The sequence below is a fragment of the Phocoena phocoena genome, chromosome 4, assembly GCF_963924675.1.
Source record: "Phocoena phocoena chromosome 4, mPhoPho1.1, whole genome shotgun sequence".
NCBI lineage: Eukaryota > Metazoa > Chordata > Mammalia > Artiodactyla > Phocoenidae > Phocoena > Phocoena phocoena.
In genome coordinates, this window is record NC_089222.1 from 32,876,458 (window position 1) to 32,900,738 (window position 24,281).

Below are 24,281 nucleotides of genomic sequence, written 5' to 3' on the forward strand. Positions count from 1 at the left end.
TAGTAAACATAAATTGCTCACATGGAAGTCTCAAGAGGAACGCTATCTTTTTGTTAGGCTACTGGGAAAAAATATATTTAAAATTAAGACACCTAGTCTTCAGATTAGTAAAGTTATTTCTGGATTTTTTTTTAACTAATTTTAATGTAAAAGCCAGATGCTTCAACACAATGACCATTCACAATTTCTTTGGATCTGCTTTCAAAGCATTTCAAAAAAATGGTCTTAACATACGTTTTAAAACCTTCTAATGAGCAAAAAGCCATGCATATGTCAAATAAGGATATTGTTTGAGTCTTGGAGAAATCTGAGGTTGATGTTGATTATTTGGCTACATAACCCCAAAACATAACACAGTGTTTTCCTTGTTTTGTAACTAAAGAAGATGAAGCGCAAAGAAACAGTTTCAAATACCTGATGAGACTCTGGTCCAGTGGATAGTGGGCATGGGATTCCCAACAGCTTCACAAGGAAGAAAGGCATCTGAGTTAGCTGGAACAGTAAAACTTGCCGCTCTTCCTCCAACTATTCTGGGCCTTTCAAATATATTCCTAGATAAAGAATCAAAGGGAAGGAATTTGGAAGTTGTTATTTTTTGAATTGGTGTCTTATTGAAGCTACTTTTCTTTGCATTCTTCTGTATACCCCAATTTGAAGCATGAGTGGTGCCCTCAGGCAGATCTGGAGTGGGCAGTATGCTCACTACTGGCTTTTTGACCTTTTCAGCCATTTCTGGGTGTGACTTGTGCCAAAAATGGTTTTCTGACCAGGGAGAGGGAGTCAACTTAGAATTCTGTGATTTAGCTGTTATTATTGCTGGCATAGAAGTAGAACGTAACAGATTGGAGTAGATAAAGTGGGTGATTCCAATTGTGAACTTGGCATTTGGGTGAGTTTGGGGAGATGTTACTGCTAATTGCCGTGGATGAGCATTGTGCTTTGAGGATTCATGTGACTTGACCATTGTACTTGTCATCATCCTGAAAATGGGAGTTGCCATATTGTCAGCAACTGCACTTCGGTTACTCAAGGGAGGGGAGGTGGGAATTGGCATTGGAGTGGCACTGGCGCTCAGGAAGGGTGGCACAGTTGAGCGTCTAAGGATTGTGTTCCTAGTGGTGGTACTCTGGTGTCGTTTGCTGGACAAAGTGGTTTCAGAAGCAGCTGTGCTCTTCAAAGTCTGACTACTCTTCTGGGGTGGTTCTTCAAGCACATCTGTCAGATGAAATGTTCTTGGATGAAGACCAATTGTGCTTGGAATTTCTTTTATGTTTTCTAGAAGAGAATGAGTGAGAGCAGACACACTGGGTTTGGTTGAAGTTTCAGCTGCTGTTAGAACAGGAAGTGTCACAGTGGTGGGTGTAATGAAGCCAGAAATCTGGCTGGGAGAGTTATTTGGGTCATTCCTATTCTTTTGAGGCTCCTTTATTCTTTGTACTTTTCGTGCCCTGGGTCTGGCTATTTGGGCTTTGTTGATAATGATAGATGCAGGGGCAGTAGTAGTTGTCAGCATGGCTGTTTGCAGTGATATGAAATCTGTACTTGATTCTTTGCTTGAGCTACTAGGAGGTGTAGGGTAAACAGGTGGGAAGGGCAGCTCCTTCATTGTTGGGAGACTTATACGACTGTGTGTTCTAGTGGTACTGTGGTGAGTTGTAGCTGATGTTACGGATGGAATTTGCATCACACTTGCTGAGAGTGTTGTGAAGTGGAAGGGAGAAACTTTATCTGTGGGTAAAGCAGGAGATATTTTAGGAAGAACCAAGTCTGTGCTTTTTTGTGAACCAAATTTTTGCTGATTCTTTAGCTTTTCTTTTTGGATATGGTTATTTACAAAGATATGATGCCAGGGAATTTTCCTTCTTGAAAGTCTTGTAATGGCTATAGTAGTAGGCATAGGTGGCTTGATGGTGGGACCTGGAAGTGGTGATACAATCACTGAATCTCTTTTAGCTTCACTGGCTTTAGACATGCTTGGGTAACTAATATTTGTTGCATGAGTCATAACTGCACAAGTTGGAGTCACTTGGGTACTTTCAGCACTGAAATATTTTATTTTCGGTGTTGTTTTCTCAACATCTACATTTGGTTTTTTCTCAAATAGTAATGATGGATTGTGGACTAGAGTTGTAGATTCTTCTGCTATGACTCTGGCAATTTTAGCTTCAGGAAGGGTGATGGGGGAAGACCTTGGAAAAGGCAATGCTGCTGCAGCAGTGGTGAGTCTTTCTCTGGGAGAACAGGATGGGCATTCCACATTGCGCTCTGTGGCTAAAAATGCAGTGGTTCTTTCTACAGAAGAACCTCTGAGTGTTGGCCTCACAAAGTTGTATCCATGCTGTCGGAAAATTGGAGTTCGCCCCCTGCTCCAGATTTTCCTCCGTCTTCCAAAGTGTCTGGACAGTGGAGTGTTAATTGTACTATTTCTAGGAATGTGTAACTGAGAATTAGCACCAGTGTATGGGTCTGAAGGGAGCTTAGAGGTGTTAGGTTTTTGAGTAACGTGAGAATGGGAATGATGGCTCCAGGGTTCGCTGACTCCTATTACAGACGTCTGATGACTCTTCGTGGCATTTACTGATCCTAAAAATACATCAGCTTTACTGTTAGCACTGCCCAGAATTTTGATATGGACATCTTTGACTGTAGTAGCCCCCACTGTTACTGGGGGTGCACTTTGCAAATGCTCTCTTTTTCTCTCCATGTCGTCAGTATCCTGAAATTGACTTGCTTCAGGTAGTAGAGGAAAGATAGTAGATAAATTTCGGTTGGTTGTGTCTTGCATTTTGCTTGATGTGGTTGTGTTCATATTCTTTGACATGGCTTTAGTTTTAATAGTAGTAGATGGTTTGAAACCTCTTGGTTTTTCAGGCAGTAGTATCTGTGGACTCACAATTGGGGAGACTTGGGTGCCAGCAGTTATATTTGTCATAGGGCTATCAGATGATTTTCTGGAATCAGCAGTCACTGTCCTTGCCAGAACACTGGGAGCTTTAGTCGCCAGGACCATAAATTCCTCATCTGGAGGGAGCATGCCTGATGAGTCTACTTCCTCACCAGGTATTTCCAGGAGTTGGGTGACCAGTGGAGGTGGCTTTGTTATGGTATTTTCTCGCTTCTCAGGCATAATATTCTTTTTAGCTTTCTCCAGTAGTGCTGCCCAGTGTTGTGGGTCAATTCTCCGGGCAGAGGGAGGGAACTGCCTCCTGTGCTCTCCGAAACGTCGGTTGGTTGCATCTCCACGCCGCTGGGCTATTAACACCCCATGCTTAGGATTCTTACTTGTGATTGAGACTTGTTTTCCAGCCTCCGCCCTCACTGGAGCAGATGTGGAGAGTTGTGCAGCTGGTGGGTCCTTAAGCTGAGCAATGGCATTGGGCTCATCAAACCCAGATCCATCTGTTTCTACATTATGCTCCACTGGCTGTTGCCCTTTTATTTTGACTGAAACTTTGTTAATTAAAAAATCGATCCCTGATGGGTTGGCTGCTACACAACGATAATGACCCTGGTCTTTTTGAGTCGCCTGTAATATTCTTAATGTGCCATTGTTGAGAATTTGCTTATCTCTTGAGGACTGATGGAGCACAGTGTTTCCTGGAAGAACCCAGCTGACAGAGGCATCTGGGATACCCGTAGAATGGCATGGAAGGTCAAGTGTTTCACCAATGGAAACTATATGACGAGCTCCATTTTCCTGATAAGCTTCTATGTAGGGCTCTACCACCGTAATCCTATAGGTGAGAATATCTGCATCATCGTAATTGGTGCTTATGCAGTGGTATATGCCTGTGTCAAAACTATCAGCCATCTGGAGTTCTAGTTTTCCACTTTTGTCTATCAGGATTCGCCCATCCTCACTAACGTAAGGGGCTCTCACTTTACTTCCATCAGCTAGAAGCCACTCCAGTTGTGGGGGAGGGTCTCCTTGGCTGGGGCAATCTAGGTCAATGGTCCCACCGACCAAAACAGTGCGTTCCCGCTTAGTATTGTTATCCCTGGAAATCATGGTCCATTTGTGTTTCTCTGGCTTCTTCTCTGCCCTTGGTAAAGTGACTTGGGCATTGCTGGAGTACTGGATCTGCAGTGTACTGAGTGTGGTGGCAGTTCTGTTTAGCTGCAAGGAAATTTGGTCTTGCATTAACCAAGAGGGATCTGCTCTGAGATCAGCCTCGATGTTGGTAAAGATGTCTTCAGGCTTCAGTACCACCTGTTTATATTTGTAGCAGAGTTGTGGTGTTTCAGTGAGCAAGCGGCTCCTTTCTAGGATCAGAGGAGAGTCACTGTACAAAGCCAGCACTTTCCACACTGGCTGAATGTGACTGTAATCTATGTTACACACCAGAAATGTTGAAAATGATGCGTTTAGCATGATATAGTCATTTTCTGCAGTGAATGCAGTGGATGATGTTGTTGAGGGCTTTTGGATACTGCAGATCATGTTAGCTTCATTTCCAGACTGGTCTGTCATATTCAAAGTCAGGGAGCCGAAGGGTGCCATGAAATCTTGGGGAGAGATGGACACAGAAACACTATCTTCCAGAATAGTCAGGCTCTTCAATTTCAGGGAGGGGTCAATGGTTGGCTTGGCACACAGGAAAGCTGCAGCTGGGACCACAACTAAGGGCCTGCCTTTAGAGGTCCTGGGGTTCATGCAACGTGGACATTGCTGAGGACTGGAGGGACTTCTGTCTCTTTTGCATTTTATTATATCTAGAAAAAATGACAATTGAATTACTGCCAGTTGTGGCTTCTTTATGAATTAACATTTAAACATTTTGAATAAGTAGCTTTTGCTAGAATTTAAAACAACAATTTAGAAATTTTAGTGTTTCGTCCTTTTTTTTTTTTTTTTTGTCTTTGGATTGATTTCTGAAAACAAATTGTCTGTATACCCTGCTACAATATCATATCCATAGGCACAAGGATTTGTCTGTCTTGTTCACTGCTATATTTCCCATGCCTATAAAGTACCTGATATATATATTTGGTACTCAGTAAATATTAGTTGAATAAATAGTTTCCTTATCTAGGGAAACAAAATGCTATGCTTGTTTGTCGCTTTTTATTAACTTATTTATTATTTAGTTCTGTTTCCCCATTTTAATGTTTTAAGACTCAGAGACCTTCACTGTCCTTTAAATGATAACCTGTTTGATAAATTACCATTTATAAGCCCTTGGATATCATTAAGAACCCAAGCTTCTGTCCATTACCAAAAAGAACAATGAGTGAATTACAAGGTATCTTGGTGTGGTCTAGCTTGGCCGCAGTAGGAATGGAGACAACAAGATGGTTGCAGGAGATAATGAAGTTGGTAGAACCAATCAATAAGAGGTGAGGATGTGGTTGAACAGAGAGGGTGATTAAGAAGAAGAGTGAAGGAAGACACAGTATGACTTTGGTAACTGAGGTAGACTCAATGGAGGAGGATCAAGTTTAATGGGGAAAGAGGAACATTGTGCCCAAGCAACGGAGCAGCCCATTAAAGGACTGATATTTTGGTGAAGTCAGAAGCCTGAAAAATCTTATAGCTCTTGGACCACCCTAAGCCTTTGCGAATCATAGAAATCTCCTCTTTCAGGTATTCAGATATCACGTACCTGGTCATTTAAAAATACAGCTCTGGTGAGCCTATTTAAAATGGCTGGTCACTGCAATACTTGGTAAGAGGTATGGAGTTTTACCTCCTACAAAATACAGCCAGGGACTTCCATGCTGTTCCATATCATGCATTAGACACAGCATTTAAAAGAAGCATTGTACTTCTTAGAAGATATCACGTGACAGAGTGGCCAGACAGGGTCAAATCACCTTCCCATGTGTGCATGATTCCTCTCAAAGGCTTGAGAAAATCTCTTTGACCAATGACTCCAAACCCTTCAGTGTGTACTTCAATGTTACAGGCAATGCCACATATATCTGGCTACTCAGCATTCTTCAGCAAAATTTAAAGTCCCAACTTACACAGAGGAGGTAGCTGGCAAGCCTGCAAACCTCTTTGAGCACTCATAAGAGGCTCTTCTCAACCACCCACTTACCAACAGCTGTTACCTTTTACCTACTTCCCAGTACCCTGGGCTCAAACCCTGCTATAGCAAAAAACATGGGAGACTTCTGGCTTAATTAAACCTTGTCACAGAATTATGATCCCACCTTGGTTTGATTATTGCTTGGCCCTGGACATCAGTTATTTTACCTCAGTTGCAAATCTGATCATGTCATTTACATTCTCTCCACCACACTCAGTTCCATTCAAACAGAAACACTTTCCATTCCTCAACTCTGCCATGCCCTATCAAGCTCAGGCATATGTTGTTCCTAAATCATAAAGGGCAGAGCAGAGAGGGCAGACAGCAGAAGGAAGAAGAACTACAATCCTGCAGCCTGTGGTAAAAAACCACATTCACAGAAAGACAGACAAAATGAAAAGGCAGAGGGCTATGTACCAGAGAACAAAATAAAACCCTAGAAAAACAACTAAATGAAGTGGAGATAGGCCACCTTCCAGAAAAAGAATTCAGAATGATAGTGAAGATGATCCAGGACCTCGGATAAAGGATGGAGGCAAAGATTGGAAGATGCAAGAAATGATTAACAAAGACCTAGAAGAATTAAAAAACAAACAAACAGAGATGAACAATACAATAACTGAAATGAAAAAAACACTAGAAGGAATCAATAGCAGAATAACTGAGGCAGAGGAATGGATAAGTGACCTGGAAGACAGAATGGTGAAAATCACTGCCGTGACACAGAATAAAGAAAATGAAAAGAAATGAAGACAGCCTAAGAGACCCCAGGACAACATTAAACACAACAACAATTCACATTATAGGGGTCCCAGAAGGAGAAGAGAGAGAGAAAGGACCTGAGAAAATATTTGAAGAGATTATAGTCGAAAACTTCCCTAACATAGGAAAGGAAATAGCCACCCAAGTCCAGGAAGGGCAGAGAGTCCCATACAGGATAAACCCAAGGAGAAACAGGCCAAGAAACATAGTAATCTAAAGACAAAGAAAAATTATTGAAAGCAGCAAGGGAAAAATGACAAATAATATACAAGGGAACTCCCATAAGGTTAACAGCTGATTTCTCAGCAGAAACTCTACAAGCCAGAAGGGAGTGGTATGATATACTTAAAGTGATGAAAGAGAAGAACCTACAACCAAGATTACTCTACCCGGCAAGGATCTCATTCAGATTCAATGGAGAAATCAAAAGCTTTACAGACAAGCAAAATCTAAGAGAATTCAGCACCACCAAACCAGCTCTACAACAAATGCTAAAGGAACTTCTCTAAGTGGGAAACACAAGAGAAGAAAAGAACCTACAAAAACAAACCCAAAACAATTAAGAAAATGGTAATAGGAACATACATATCGCTAATTACCTTAAAGGTGAATGGATTAAATGCTCCAACCAAAAGACACAGGCTTGCTGAATGGATACAAAAACAAGACCCATATATATGCTGTCTACAAGAGACCCACTTCATACCTAGGGACACATACAGACTGAAAGCGAGGGGATGGAAAAAGATATTCCATGAAAATGTAAATCAAAAGAAAGCTGGAGTAGCAATACCCATATTAGATAAAATAGTCTTTAAAATAAAGAATGTTACAAGAGACAAGAAAGGACACTACATAATGATCAAGGGATCAATCCAAGAAGAAGATATAACAATTATAAATATATATGCACCCAACATAGGAGCACCTCAATACATAAGGCAATTGCTAACAGCTCTAAAAGAGGAAATCAACAGTAACACAATAATAGTGGGGGACTTTAACACCTCACTTACACCAATCAACAGATTATCCAAATAGAAAATTAATAAAGAAACACAGCTTTAAATGACACAATAGACCAGATAGATTTAATTGATATTTATAAGACACTCCATCCAAAAACAGCAGATTACACTTTCCTCTCAAGTGCGCATGGAACATTCTCCAGGACAGATCACATCTTGGGTCACAAGTCTAGCCTCAGTTAATTTAAGCAAACTGAAATCATATCAAGCATCTTCTCTGACCACAACGCTATAAGATTAGAAATCAATTTCAGGAGGAAAAAAATGTAAAAAACACAAACACATGGAGCCTAACAATATGTTACTAAATAACCAAGAGATCACTGAAGAAATCAAAGAGGAAATCAAAAAATACCTAGAGACAAATGACAATGAAAACACGATGATCCAAAACCTATGGGATGCAGCAAAAGCAGTTCTAAGAGGGAAGTTTATAGCTATACATGCCTACCTCAAGAAACAAGAAAAATCTCAAACAATCTAACCTTAAACCTAAAGGAACTAGAAAAAGAAGAACAAACACAAGCCATTGTTAGCAGAAGGAAAGAAATCATAAAGATCAGAGCAGAAGTAAATGAAATGGAAACAAAGAAAACAAAAGCAAAGATCAGTAAAACTAAAAGCTGGTTCTTTGAGAAGATAAACAAAATTGATAAACCATTAGCCAGACTCATCAAGAGGGAGATGACTCAAATCAATAGAATTAGAAATGAAAAAGGAGAAGTTACAACAGACACTGCAGAAATACAAAGCATCCTAAGAGACTACTACAAGCAACTCTATGCCAATAAAATGGACAACCTGGAAGAAATGGACAAATTCTTAGAAACATATAACCTTCCAAGACTGAACCAGGAATAAATAGAAAATATGAACAGACCAATCACAAGTAATGAAGTTGAAACTGTGATTAAAAATCTTCCAACAAAAGGTCAGGACCAGATGGCTTCACAGGTGAATTCTATCAAACATTTAGAGAAGAGCTAACACCCATCCTTCTCAAACTCTTCCAAAAAATTGCAGAGGAAGGAACACTCCCAAATTCATTCTATGAGGCCACCATCACCCTAATACCAAAACCAGACAAAGATACTACAAAAAAAGAAAATTACAGACCAAAATCACTGATGAATATGGATGCAAAAATCCTTAACAAAATACTAGCAAACAGAATCCAACAACACATTAAAAGGATCATACACCATGATCAAGTGGGATTCATCCCAGGGACGCAAGGATTCTTCAATATATGCAAATCAATCGATGTGATACACCATATTAACAAACTGAAGAATAAAAACCATATGATCATCTCAAAAGATGCAGAAAAATCTTTTGACAAAATTCAACATCCATTTATGATAAAAGCTCTCCAGAAAGTGGACACAGAGGGTCCTACCTCAACATAATAAAGGCCATATACAACAAACCCACAGCAAACCTCATTCTCAATGGTGAAAAACTGAAAGCATTTCGTCTAAGATCAGGAACAAGACAAGGATGTCCACTCTCACAACTATTATTCAACATAGTTTTGGAAGTCCTAGCCACGGCTGGACTATCACCTCACACCAGTTAGAATGGGCATCATCAGAAAATCTATAAACAACAAATGCTGGAGAGGGTGTGGAGAAAAGGGAACCCTCTTGCACTGTTGGTGGGAATGTAAATTGATACAGCCATTATGGAGAACAGTATGGAGATTCCTTAAAAAACTAAAAATATAATTACCATATGACCCAGCAATCCCACTACTGGGCATATACCCAGAGAAAACCATAATTCAAAAAGACACATGCACCCCAATGTTCATTCCAGCACTATTTACAATAGCCAGGTCATGGAAGCAACCTAAATGCCCATCGACAGATAAGTGGATAAAGAAGATGTGGTACATATATACAATGGAATATTACTCAGCCGTAAAAGGAACAAAATTGGGTCATTTGTAGAGACATGGATGGATCTAGAGAATGTCATACAGAGTGAAGTAAGTCAGAAAGAGAAAAACAAATACCATACATTAACACATATATGTGGAACCTAGAAAAATGGTACAGATGAAGCAGTTTGCAGGGCAGAAATTGAGACAGAGATGTAGAGAACTAACGTATAGACACCAAGGGGGGAAAGTGGTGGGGGGGTGGGTGTGATGAATTGGGAGATTGGGATTGACATGTATACACTGATGTGTATAAAATTGATGACTGACATGTATACACTGATGTGTATAAAATTGATGACTAGTAAGAACCTGCTGTATAAAAAAAAAAAATTAAATTCAAAAATTAAAAAAACCAACACTAGTAAATTAAAAAAGATCAGAGCAGATATAAATGAAATAGAGATGAAGAAAATAGAAAAGATCAATGGAACAAAGTCAGTTCTTTGAAAAGATAGACAAAATTGATAAATCTTTAGCCAGACTCATCAAGAAAAAAAGGGAGAGGACTCAAATCAATAAAATTAGAAATGAAAAGCGAGAAGTTACAATGGACACCACAGAAATGCAAAGGCTCCTAAAAGACTACTATCAATACAAGCAACTATATGCCAATAAAATGGACAACCTAGAAGAAATGGACAAATTCTTAGAAAGATACAATCTCCCAAGACTGACCAGGAAGAAATAGAAAATATGAACAGACCAATCACAACTACTAAAATTAAAACTGTAATTTTAAATCTCCCAACAAACAAAAGTCCATAACCAGATGGCTTCACAGGCAAATTCTATCAAACATTTAGAGAAGAGTTAACACCTATCCTTTTCAAACTCTTCCCAAAAATCGCATAGGATCGGAAACTCCCAAACTCATTCTATGAGGCCCCCATCACCCTGAATCATACAAGGATACCACAAAAAAAAAGAAAAAGAAAATTACAGACCAATATCACTGATGAACATAGATGGAAGAATCCTCAACAAAATACTAGCAAACCAAATCCTACAATACATTAAAAGGATCATACACCACTATCAAGTGGGATATATCCCAGGGATGCAAGGATTTTTTTCAATGTCTGCAAATCAATCAGTGTGATACATCACATTAACAAATTGAAGAATAAAAACCATATGATCATCTCAATAGATTCAGAAAAAGCTTTTGACAAAATTGAGCACTGATTTATGGGGAAAACTCTTTAGAAAGTGGGCATAGAGGAAACATAACATAATAAAGGCCATATATAACAAACCTACAGCCAACATCATACTCAATGGTGAAAAGCTGAAAGCATTTTCTCTAAGATCAGGAAGAAGACAAGGATGTCCACTCTCGCCACATTTATTTAACATAGTTTTGGAAGTCCTAGCCACAGCAATCAGAGAAGAAAAATAAATAAAAGGAATCCAAATTGGAAAAGTTAAAACTGTCACTGTTTGCTGATGACTTGATACTATACATAGAAAATCCTAAAGCTGCTACCAGAAAACACTAGAGCTCATCAATGAATTCTGTAAAGTTGCAGGATACAAAATTAATACTCAGAAATCTGTTGCACTTCTATACACTAACAATGAAAAATCAGAGAGAAAAATTAAGAAACAATCAGATTTATGATCACATCAAGAAGAATAAAATACCTAGGGATAAACCTACCTAAGGAGGCAAAAGAACTATACTCCAAAAACTATAAGATGCTGATGAAAGAAATGGAAGATGGCACAAACAGTTGGAAAAATATACCGTGTTCTTGGATTGGAAGAATCAATACAGTAGTTCCCCTACACACGAATGAGTTCCATTCCAAGAGCGTGTTCATAAATCCAGTTTGTAAGTCCAACGAAGTTAGCCTAGGTACCCAACTGACACAATTATCTATATAGTACTGTACTGTAATAGGTTTATAATACTTTTCACACAAATAATACATAAAACACAAAAAATAAAACATATTTAACCTTACAGTACAGTACCTTGAAAAGCACAATAGTGTAGTACAACAGCTGGCATACAGGGGCTGGCATTGAGTGAATAGGCAAGAAGAGTTACTGACTGGAGGAGGAAGAGGAGGTGGGAGACGGTAGAGCTGAAGGATCGTCAGCAATAGTATAGAGGGCAAGCTGCAATTTCACTCATGCTTGACATTGACGGCTCTGGTTCCTTGCTGGATTCAATTCTATCTACCCTATTGAAAAAAAATGATCCAGTGATGTCTGGGTAGTAGCTCTTTTTTTCTCATCATAGATGATAATGGTAGCACTGGATTACATCCTGAATGGCTGCTGCAACCTTCGTGTACCATTCTACATTCAGATCCTGTGTCTCAAAAACTAACAGTGCCTCCTCAAATAAATAAAATCCCCTTGCCATCTCCTACACTGTGAATCTCTTTGGTTCTTCAGTTACTTCTTCTTCCTCTTGTCTCTCTTCATCCTTCCTCTGGTCCTCCAATTCCATCAGGCCTTCAATGCACGTTCGAATCTTTGAAAGTTCACAACTTGAAGTTTCGTATGTAGGGGACTTACTGTATTGTCAAAATGACTATACTACCCAAGCCAATCTATGGATTCAATGCAATCCCTATTAAATTACAAGCCCTATTAAATTATCAATGGCATTTTTCACAGAACTAGAAAAAAAGTTTAAAGTTTGTATGGAGACACAAAAGACTCCAAATAGCCAAAGCCATCTTGAGGAAGAAAAACAGCTGGAGGAATCAGGATCCCTGACTTCAGACTATACTGCAAAGCCACAGTCATCAAAACAGTATGGTACTGGCACAGAACATAAAAATATACATCAATGGAACAGGATAGAAAGCCCAGAAATAAACCTATGCACCTGTGGTCAATTAATCTATAACAAAGGAGGCAAGACTATACAATGGAGAAAAGACAGTCTCTTCAATAAATGGTTCTGGAAAAACTGGACAGGTACATGTAAAAGAATGAAATTAGAACACTCTCTAACACCATACACAAAAATGAAGTGGATTAAAGACCTAAACATAAGACTGGGTACTATAACACTCAATAGAGGAAAACATAGGCAGAACACTCTTTGACATAAATTGCAGCAATATCTTTTTGGATCCATCTCCTAGAGTAATGAAAATAAAAACAAAAATAAACAAATGGGACCTAATTACACTCAAAAGCTTTTGCACAGCAAAGGAAACCATAAACAAAAAGACAACCCACAGAATGAGAGAAAATATTTGCAAATGATGAGACTGATAAGGGGTTAATCTTTACAAAATTTACAAACAGCTCATGTAGCTCAATATCAAAAAAACAAACCCAATAAAACAAAAGATGGGCAGAAGACCTAAATAGACATTTCCCCAAAGAAGACATATAGATGGCCAAGAGGCACATGGAAAGATGCTCAATATCGTTAATTATTAGAGAAATGCAAAGCAAAACTACAATGAGAGTGCTGTACACTTGAAACTATAAAACTACCTCATACCAGTCAGAATGGCCATCATCAAAAAGTCTACAAACAATAAATGCCAGAGAGGGTGTGGAGAAAAGGGAACACTCCTACATTGTTGGTGGGAATATAAATTGGTACAGTCACTATGGAAAACAGTATGGAGGTTCCTTAAGAAACTAAAAATAGAGCTACCATATGATCCAGCAATCCCACTCCCAGGCATATATCCAGAGAAAACTGTGGTTAGAAAGGATACATGTAGCCCAATGTTCATTACAATAGGCAAGACATGGAAGCAACCTAAATATCCATTGACAGATGAGTGGATAAAGAATATGTGGTACATATATACAGTGGAATAATACTCAGCCATTGAAAAGAATGAAATAATGCCATTTGCAGCAAGATGGACATACATGGAGAGTATAATACTAAGTGAAGTAAGTCAGAGAGAGAAAGACAAATATGTTATCATTTATATGCAGAATCTCAAAAAATGATACAAATGAACTTATTTACAAAACAGAAACAGACTCACAGACATAGAAAACAAACTTATGGTTACCAAAGCTGAAAGGTGGGGTGGAGAGATAAATTGGGAGTTTGGGATTGACATATACATACTACTGTCATAACCAACAAGGACCTACTGTGTAGCACAGGGAACTATGCTGAATATTCTGTAATAACCTAAATGGGAAAAGAATTTGAAAAAGAATAGGTATATGTATACATATAACTGAATCACTTTGCTGTACACTTGAAACTAACACAACATTGTAAAACAACTATAGCCCAATTTAAAAAAAAAGACCATAGGTGGCTGGTGGACTCATTTGTATTCACCATCCAAATGGCTATTTGATAAAATCTTAACAAAAACTGAGTACTATGTTCTAGGCACTTTCTAGGGGTTAGAGATAGATAAATTAGACATAGGAAAGGCAACACCCCTTCCTGGTAGGGATGAGTGCTGAGCAGTTTGTGGCTGGAAGCCCATCAGGCAGAAAAGTGCTCCAGACAGGGAAGGAGCAGGTATGAGGTGGTAAAACAGTGTGCAGTGTGTCTGGGATGAGAGCTGGAAAGGAAGGAGATGAGGCTGAGACCCAGCAAGGAACGTGCTGGGAAGACCTGACATGATGGGCCAACGAGCTTGGGCTTTGTTCTCTAGGCCAGGGTCAGAAAACTATTTATGTAAAGGACCAGACAGAGTGAAGATTTGATGTTTTGTGGACCAGAGGTCTCTGACAAAATGGCTCGACTATGCTACCATAGCACCAAAGCAGCTGTAGATGATATGTAAAGAACTGGGCATGACTGTGTTCCAATAAAACTCTACTTACGAAAGCTTGTACAGGGATGGAATTGGCCTATGGGCTCTAGTTTGGCAATTCCCGGGCTCTATTAGGTCATTTAAAAAATTCTTTAGTATGTAAAATAACTGGATAGCTAACAGTCAGTGGCATACTCCACCTGATGAAATGTTAGCTGCTAACCATATATATTAGCCTGATTTTATTACCAGAGCATGTAACTAGCAAAATGGCAAGTAGGTTTAACACTTTGTAGGAACTGAGCACAGAATCACTTCTTCCTGTGGGCAAAATCTTATTTCTTCTTTCACTTCTACCTTTCTCAGATGAGTTTCCCCATTTGCTCACCATCCTCTCCCTGTAGTCCAGCTAGCAACTGCATGAAAATCCAGAAGTTCTTTCTCATTCCTCATTCTCCTTTATTTCTCCATAGCATTAGAAAGTATTGGGAAAACCCCGCTCAGTCCGTACTGCCTGTTAGGTATCTGTGAAGCTACTTTCAGGTGTGGTCACCTCATAATTCAATTTCTCATTCTCCAGACATGAAACACCAATGAACACTTCCTAGTTGGGTTCCCATTTCACCCCCTTCCCCGGGTCCATCCTCTCCACTGCTAACAGATTGGCCATCCCTAAAAAGCATTTCATTGGGAAACCCTGCATTCAAATCTTCCACTATAAAATCTCCCTTTTGTCAATAGGATAAAATAAAAAAATTAGTCTGGCATTCAGCACTCCCCACAGTTGGGTTCAAAAACGTCTATAAATAATAAATGCTAGAGAGGGTGAAGAGAAAAGGGAACCCTCCTACACTGTTGTAATTGGTGCAGCCAGTATGGAAAACATACTGGAGATTCCTTAAAAAAACTTAAAACAGTTACCATATGATCCAGCAATCCCACTCCTGGGCATATATCTGGAGAAAACTCTAATTCAAAAAGGTACGTGTACCCCAATGTTCATAGCAGCACTTCTTACAATAGCCAAGACATGTCCGTTGACAGATGAATGGATAAAGAAGATGTGGTAAATATATATACACAATGGAATATTATTCAGCCCTAAGAAAGAATGAAATAATACCATTTGCAACAACATGGATGGACCTAGAGATTATACTAAGCAAAGTAACTCAGAGAAAGACAAATACCATATGGTATCACTTATATGTGGATAATCTAAAATATGACACAAATACAAAACAGAAACAGACCCACAGACTTAGAAAACAAACTTATGGTTACCAAAGGGGAAAGGGGGTATATAAATTAGGTGTTTGGGATTAACAGATACAATACTACATATAAAATAAACAACAATGTCCTACCGTATAGCACAAGGAGCAATATTCAATATCTTGTAATAAACTCTAATAGAAAAGAATATGAAAAAGGATATATATATAACTGAATTAATTTGCTGTACACCAGAAACTAACACAACAATTCAAATCAACTCTACTTCAATTTAAAAAAAACCAAAATACCTTGCCAGTCTCTACTGACTCCATGCCAGGCAAATTGGGCTGTTCACTGCCCTCTTCATGAGACTTATTCTATCTGGTTTTATGTACAAAGCAGTTTCTCCATCCCAAATACATTATAGAAAAAGGTCTGGACTTTTCAGTTTCTACTTTTCTACTTTCTAGCTGTGTGAGCTGGGTGGCAATGAAAATCACAATAATACTTCACGTGTGTTGAGTGCTTACTTTGTGTCATAGGTTGTGCTAAGCACTTTATATGTATTTTAATTATTTTTTCCAATTATTATTATCCCTATGTTACAGGTGAGAAAACTGATGCATAAAAGAGTCTAAATGACTAGCTTAAGATACCCAGCTTTTCTAAGCCTCAGTTTCTTCATCTGTAAATTGAGGATTACTGTGAGGATTAAATAGAAAGCACCGAGCACAATGTCAAACACAAACTGAGCATATGTTACCTTTCTGCTCGCTCCCTATTATTCCTTCCTGTCCTTTCGGTATACCTTTTGTGTCCCAGCACAATTTTCCTCCATTTTAGTCAAGGCAGAAGTAACTTACTGACTCTGGCTCCTACAGAACTAAATCTTCTATATAAACATTTTGATGTTTTTCACCCATAGCCTTATTATCTTTTTATGTGTTCCTCGTACTTACCTACAGGACTGCAAACTCTTGAAGAGCAAAGGTGATGTCTGTTGGCCTAAAGTAGTTCACTTTTTGACTAATTATACTGACTGACTACATATATATACATACATATATACATACGATTGTGTATCTATATATATATACACACTATATATATATACACACACACTATATATATATATATATATATATATATTTCACCACAGCAACTTCAAATTTTCCCACTTTTCTCAAGCTTCCGACCTTGACCCTTTCCTAGCACCCTCCTCAGTCACCTCTCCTACAACGTCACGAAGAAGGAAAAGCCATCAGATAAGAACTTTCTTACTCTCCTCCACTACACCCAGGAACTTGCCTCTGTGCCAATCTAGTCCTTTCCCTCCTACCTCCTAAGGGAAATCCCTCCCCTATGGCTGGGTCTCTTGCCCTACAGTCATCTCAGGGGACTTGCTCCACTGATGATCTGCTCCTTCTGCAATGTTGCTACCTTCTGCTCAACAATCTCGTCTCACCTTAAACGTGCTCAGGTCTCTCTGATGCTCGGAGTCCTGAACGATGGCACATTTCCAGCTGGCGGCCACCATTCCTACCTCACCTCAAGCCAAACCTCTCCAGAGTCAATTGTGGCCCTGCCTCCCCCTCCCCCCTGCACAGCAATCCAGCTCTCATCGATCTTTCCAAAGCAACCAACCACCCATTTGACGCCAAAATCAATGGACTCCTTTCAGTCATTACTTAAGGACTTGATTAACTGAAATGATTCATCAGGTTTTAACGATAGTGCAATTAGTTGTCTGTCCATTTTCCCCAACAAGAATGTAAGCTCCATGGAGGCAGGGACCTTCATCAGTTCTGTTCACTTTGGGATCCCTGTGTTGTCTCTGGCCTCTTGTACATAATAAGTTTACAATAACTAAGTGACTGAATGGATCTTGCCCTCTTCTTGGTAAATTCTACTTTCCCCATCAAAGCATGTTTTACACTCTGATTGTCTGCTTATCTGTATCCCACCAGCAGTGTAGTTAGAGCAGAGACAGTGCTCTTGGTAGTTGCATCACTGGGCACAGGGCTTGAATAGAACTCCAAAACATACGTATTGATCGAATGACTGAAGGGAAGATAAGAAGAGGGAAGGGCTTTTATGCCTTGTGGTAAGTAGGGAAGAGAGTAACACACAATACATTCTTATTTCCCAATCTTGCTAAAAGCCAGGAGTGATGATTGGATAGTTGACCTGAATTAATGAAAGATTATTCATTAATGAACTAAGAGAGTTCATTCTCATTGAATTATTATTGAGCTTTCATTTTCTTTCCAGCTAAATTACCTTGGCACTCCCTACTTACTGGGGAAACACCTCCAGGCAGATTAGATATCATCTCACACCAGTCAGAATGGCCATCATCAAAAAATCTAGAAACAATAAATGCTGGAGAGGGTGTGGAGAAAAGGGAACACTCTTGCACTGCTGGTGGGAATGTGAATTGGTACAGCCACTATGGAGAACAGTATGGAGGTTCCTTAAAAAACTACAAATAGAACTACCATATGACCCAGCAACCCCACTACTGGACATATACCCTGAGAAAACCATAATTCAAAAAGAGTCATGTACCAAAATGTTCATTGCAGCTCTATTTACAATAGCCCAGAGATGGAAACAACCTAAGTGTCCATCATCGGATGAATGGATAAAGATGTGGCACATATATACAATGGAATATTACTCAGCCATAAAAAGAAACGAAATTGAGCTATTTGTAGTGAGGTGGATGGACCTAGAGTCTGTCATACAGAGTGAAGTAAGTCAGAAAGAGAAAGACAAATACCCTATGCTAACACATATATATGGAATTTAAGGGAAAAAATGTCATGAAGAACCTAGGGGTAAGACAGGAATAAAGACACAGACCTACTAGAGAACGGACTTGAGGATATGGGGAGGGGGAAGGGTAAGCTGTGGCAAAGTGAGAGAGTGGCATGGACACATATACACCACCAAACGTAAAATAGATAGCTAGTGGGAAGCAGCCGCATAGCACAGGGAGATTAGCTCGGTGCTTTGTGACCACCTAGAGGGGTGGGAGGGAGGGAGACGCAAGAGGGAAGAGATATGGGAACATATGTATATGTATAACTGACTCACTTTGTTATAAAGCGGAAACTAACACAACATTGTAAAGCAATTATACTCCAATAAAGAAAAAAAAAAAAAAGAAAGAAACAGTCCAGGTACCTGGCTTCTCCTGTATCCAGTCAGACAACCATTTCAAATGACAATCACAGGTCCAGGGATTCCCATGAAGATAAAGGCTTTCCAGATCAGGCATATAGGTGACCATCTCTTGAGGGATGGAGCTCAGAAAGTTATCAGACAAGTATAGGTACTTAATGAAAGATGTTTTAAATATCCGGAGGTAGCACAAGGAGACAAATGTATCTGGATGAAGCTTAGTGAGCTGGTTCCCTTCCAAGTGCACCAGTCGGAGAGAGGTGAGTCCATAAAAAACCTCTGGGTTTATAAACTCGATATTGTTGTGGTCCATATGCAACCGTGTCAAGCTCCTGAGACCATAGAAAGTGTCCTTCTGAAGTTTTCGAACTTTGTTATAGCTCATTTTTAAGACCTAAGAGTAAAAAGAACACACTTATTTTGTCAAAGGAATTATCACAAAAAGGAAAATCATATCCATAGTAAAACATACGTTAAGATTAATCCAATGCAGTGTGTGTACCTTGTTTGGATCCTAATCCAAACAAACGAGTTGCAAATCAAGTATGAGAACATCAGGGAAATTAGAATATTCATGAACAGTTTATGATATTGAGGAATTACTGCTATAATTTTAAGGTATAATACTGATGTTATGGTTCATTTTAAAAGATTCCATAACTTTGACATATGTATTGAAGGACTTATAGATGAAACATTATGATATCTCAGATTTGTTTCAAAACAATGCAATGAAGTAGAAAAGTAGTGGGTGGAGGTACAGGTGAAACAAGATCTGTTATGTGTTGATAACTACTGAAGCTGGGTGATGCTGCATTGGGGCTCATTATATTATTCTATTTTTGTATATGGTATACTTTTTAAAAAACGTATTATGGAAATTTTCAACCATATACAAAAGTATCTTGACATTTCAAGTAAACTTAAGATTTCTTGAACCTGAACTTTTCATAAGAAATATGATTTTATCTTTCACATTTAAAATGCATTTGGACTTCCCCGGTGGCGCAGTGGTTAAGAATCCGCCTGCCAATGCAGGGGACATGGGTTCGATTCCTGGTCCGGGAAGATCCCACATGCTGCGGAGCAACTAAGCCCATGTGCCACAACTACTGAACCTGTGCTCTAGAGCCCGTGAGCCACAACTACTGAAGCCCATGCACCTAGAGCCCATGCTCCACAGTAAGAGAAGCCACCACAATGAGAAGCCTGTGCACTGCAACAAAGACCCAACGCAGCCAAAAATAAATAAATAAATAAATTTAAAAATAAATAAATAAAATGGCTTTACTGAGATATAATTCACATGCCATAAAAATCCACCTTTTTATTTTTTTAAAAGATTTTTTTTTATGTGGACCATTTTTAAAGTCTTCATTGAATTTGTTACAATATTGCTTCTGTTTTTTGTCTTGGTTTTTTGGCCACAAGGCATGTGGGCTCTTAGCTCCCTGACCAGGGATCAAACCCGCACCACCCCCTGCACTGCAAGGTCAAGTCTTAACCACTGGACCGCCAGGGAAGTCCCCAAAATCCACCTTTTTAAACCGTACAATTCAGTGGCTTTTAGTATATTCACAAGGTTGTGCAACCATCTCCACTATCTAATTTTAGGACATTTTCATCACCCCAAAATAAAAACTGATACCCATTAGCAGTCATTCCCCCCCTCCTCCTAGCCCTAGAAAACCACTAATTTACTTTGTTTCTGTGGATTTGCCTATTGTCAACATTTTAAACAATGGATGATACAATATGTGGTCTTTTGTGTCTGGCTTTTTCCAATTAGCATAATATTTCCAAGACCCTCCCCTGTTGTAGCACATATCGGTCCTTCATGCCTTCTTATTACTGAGTTGTATTCCACTGTATACACGTAATATATTTCGTGTATCCATTTATGAGTCAATGGACATTTGGGTGCTTTTTATTTTTTAGCTATTATGAGTAATATGATTTTTAATTGATTTTGAATTGAAATTAAAAGTTTTTCAATATTTCAGTAGTGTGTGTGTATTCTCCAATTCCTTCTCCAGTTACCAACTGAACACACCCCCTTCTCCCAAAAAGAAAAGAAAAAGAAATGCTAGCAAAAACAATGATTTATCATCATATTATCCTAATTTGACCTAATCTGTCATCTCTGTTGAGAATGTTTTTCTGGAATGCCAAGTTCCCTAATAAGCAAAGAAAATTGAAATTGACAACATGGAACAGCTTTGCCCCAAATATTATCAAACTCAATGTTCATCAATATCTATGGAAAACCTGGTCAAGAAAACAAATATGTGTGAATTCCATGAATGAAATGTATTCCATCTAATCCTCTGAAGATACATATTCCAAATAAAGCCTGATTAAGCCAAACCAACAGAATCACATACCTAGACTTAAATCTATGGTTTTACAGAGGCTTAGTGTGATGTAAAAAGGCTCACACTGCACACTGGCATTTTATCTTTTCTAAGGATAGAACTGACTTTTTTTTATTGCACTGTATCTCTTCTATGAGGAGCTTTGGGAAACACTTTTTTTTCTAATTTAAAATCAGATGTGGTTGTACTTTCCCTGAACAGTAGTTTTATTTTTTAATTTACTGAAAAATTGAGTTAGCTTCTCAAAAGCCTCAAGTCCTACTTACAGCAGACATACTGATCTTTATGCCTGCAGTTCCCTGCATTCCCTTTGTTCTTGTTCCTAAGATTTCTTCTACCTTTTGCTTTCTTTCCTACTGGGGTGGTAATTCTTACAATATTCGATGCATTCTTGGAAGTCCCCGTAACTGTAAAAAAGTGTTTGAATAAGGCAGTGCATAAGTAAAGTGAAACTTAAAAGTATATCGCTCTATAGAAAGCTAACTTCTATGTAAAGACAGCAATTATTTTTAGAAACTACATTCAATTCCCAGATGAACATGACTAGAAGTGGCCTTTTAGGATTAAATTTTAAAGGTTTAGCAATCCTTGGGCATTGATAATTTTTTTCTTTCTATGAGCCTGAGGTATGAGAAAATCAGAATTTTCTTATTCTAATTTCCACATACAGCTGCATTTAAAAAGAAATCAGTTATTTGACATTTTCCCTTGATGTCTACATCTAATTTACAGAGTGTTGATTTTGGGGGTTCTCTAGGAACAGGTAGCTTTTGGAGGCACATCTCACCGCATTAACCTGCCCCTTCCCCACATCAGTCTCACCTGCAAGGCCTGCAAATCTGAGAAGGTCTTAGGAGGGATTGTGTGAATGCCATTGCTGTGTAGCATTAGTAACTCCAACTTGTTTAGGCCAGAAAAATCCGTTTCTGTCAATCTCACCAAACTGTTGTACCTGAAATAAAAACATCATTCTAGGCATAAGCGAAGTCAACTAAAGTTCAAATGTCAAAGCAAAACCCAACAAACACACACATAGAACTGAATTTCACTCCCCGCCCCCTTTTTATTTCTTGTGCTCTAAGGAGATAATCCAATGCTTGAAATATTGTTGAAATTCATCAGATGCCACAGAAGGTCAGCCCCTCCAACCCAGCCCTTGCGGTCTCAGTTACAATTATCCTACTCAGATTCCCGGAAAATGCCACATCCCTTCCCATTTTCAAACCTTTGTACATATGCTGTTCCTGCAGGTTGGAATGCCTTTGACTCTAGCCCTATTTGTGAACACTGTTAAGACCCAGCCCATTCTCTAATAACATGGCCCCCTTGTTCTCCCAGGTGTAATTCATCATTATGAAGTAATGGTTAAGAAACCTGGGCTCTGAAGCCAAATGTTTTGGGTATGAGTATAAACTCAGGTGCCTGGGAGTAGAGCTGACCCTGGGTTAAATCAGTAACCTTTCTGTGCCTCAGTTTCCTTGTCTATAAAATGCAAATAATAGAACCTACTTCAAACGGGTTATGAGGATTAAATGAATGCATACATGAAGAGTTCTTAGCTCAATGCCAGGACACAGTGTTAGCTATTATTATTAGTGATTGTTCCCAAGGCACTTTGTATGCTCTATTATAGTTCTTATTAAATTGTACTAACTATACAACTGTCTTCTCCCTTTAACTATGGTTTCTAGAAATGAATAATATATCTTGTTCATCATTGTATCCCTGGTACCACCATTGTGTTTGGCCCATAGTAGGCGCCCACTAATGTCAAATAAACAATGTTAAGTCTGCTTGTATGTGCATTCACACACACAGTTTTTCATCAACTTTTAAAATACAGTTGCCTTTTAGCAGATTTAATTTACGCATTTTTAAAGCCTTTTAAATAAGTCGGTTTCTATGGAGAAAAAATCCAAGGGCCTTAAAAAACGATCTAGTTGAGTTTTCATATATATCTTTTGTGTATAAGAGGACGCCTCCAGTTGTCCTGTTACCTCTTACTGATATATCATAACGCTAATTCTTAACAAGAGCTATATTATTATCTAGCAAAAATGTAGCCAGAATGCAGCTTTTCTATAATCATGGGCCTCTCAGCCTACCATGAGTGACTATGGGCCTCTCAGCCTACCACGAGTGACTATGGGTTCTAGAAGAACTTTCTCTTAGTAAAAGTTTAACAGAAAAAAAATTTTTATTGCCCCAGCAAGCATAAGATCCTCATGTACTCCTTTCAGAAGAGAAATACTGTTAAAAAGAATTGTGGTTAATCTCCCAAAGTCACAAGTGTTTTGAGGACAAGTCAGCAGTGTAATCAATCCCTCCTTGAGAAGGAAGCAAGACAAGGGCCCCTGCGTACCCTAGATTGATACGTTCCACGTTGGGCGGGATGCTGTGTGGGATGGAGGTCAGGTACCGAAACGTGCAGTGCACCTCTGTAGGCACGTAACAGGCACAGCGGCGAGGACAGGCCCTGCCCCCGGGGAAGACCACCAGGCAGACTGCAGCGAAGGAGACCAGTAAGCTGGTGCTTCCCCTGCTTTTCACCTTCATCCTGAAAAAACATCATACCTCCGAGTTATAAATATGGTTTGAGAAAAGTTCCAGTAGACCACACACAGTAACTGGTAATCTGGGAGACCTTCCTAAAAGGTCGTAAGGGGCCAATTTCATTCACAACTTTTATGGTAAAGCTTACTCTTTACAAAGCCATAGTGTGTGCTGGCCTCATATGGATCCTTGTGATCAAGCAGGATATTTATTGTTGTGAAATTCCTTTACCGCTTTTCACTTCTTAATGAAAAGCAGCAATCCCTATTACTTAGAGATTCATTAAAAAAGGAAAGTGGAAACCATAATGGAGATATTGTGACAACTGAAGTACATAAGGCTTAGTTTCCTGTTTATGCTTTAGTTTTTTAGACTTTAAAAAAACTGATTATAAAACTAATACATGTGCAACACAAAATTTAGAAGCTGTAAATAAGAAAAAAGAAAATAAAATCAGTCATACTTCC

General features: G+C 38.9%; 1 protein-coding gene across 1 annotated transcript in view; it reads right to left on the reverse strand.

The window, feature by feature from the left end:
• The window catches only part of IGSF10 (immunoglobulin superfamily member 10), a 37,922-nt gene extending 14,105 nt beyond the window's left edge, over positions 1–23,817 (reverse strand). The window contains exons 1-4 of the mRNA XM_065876657.1: positions 23,624–23,817; positions 22,084–22,213; positions 18,890–19,280; positions 415–4,713 (exon numbers count right to left, since the gene is read on the reverse strand). Of these exons, the coding sequence (XP_065732729.1) occupies positions 415–4,713; positions 18,890–19,280; positions 22,084–22,213; positions 23,624–23,817 (5,014 nt within the window). The remainder of the gene's footprint in view (positions 1–414; positions 4,714–18,889; positions 19,281–22,083; positions 22,214–23,623) is intronic.
• Positions 23,818–24,281: the final 464 nt, after the last annotated feature.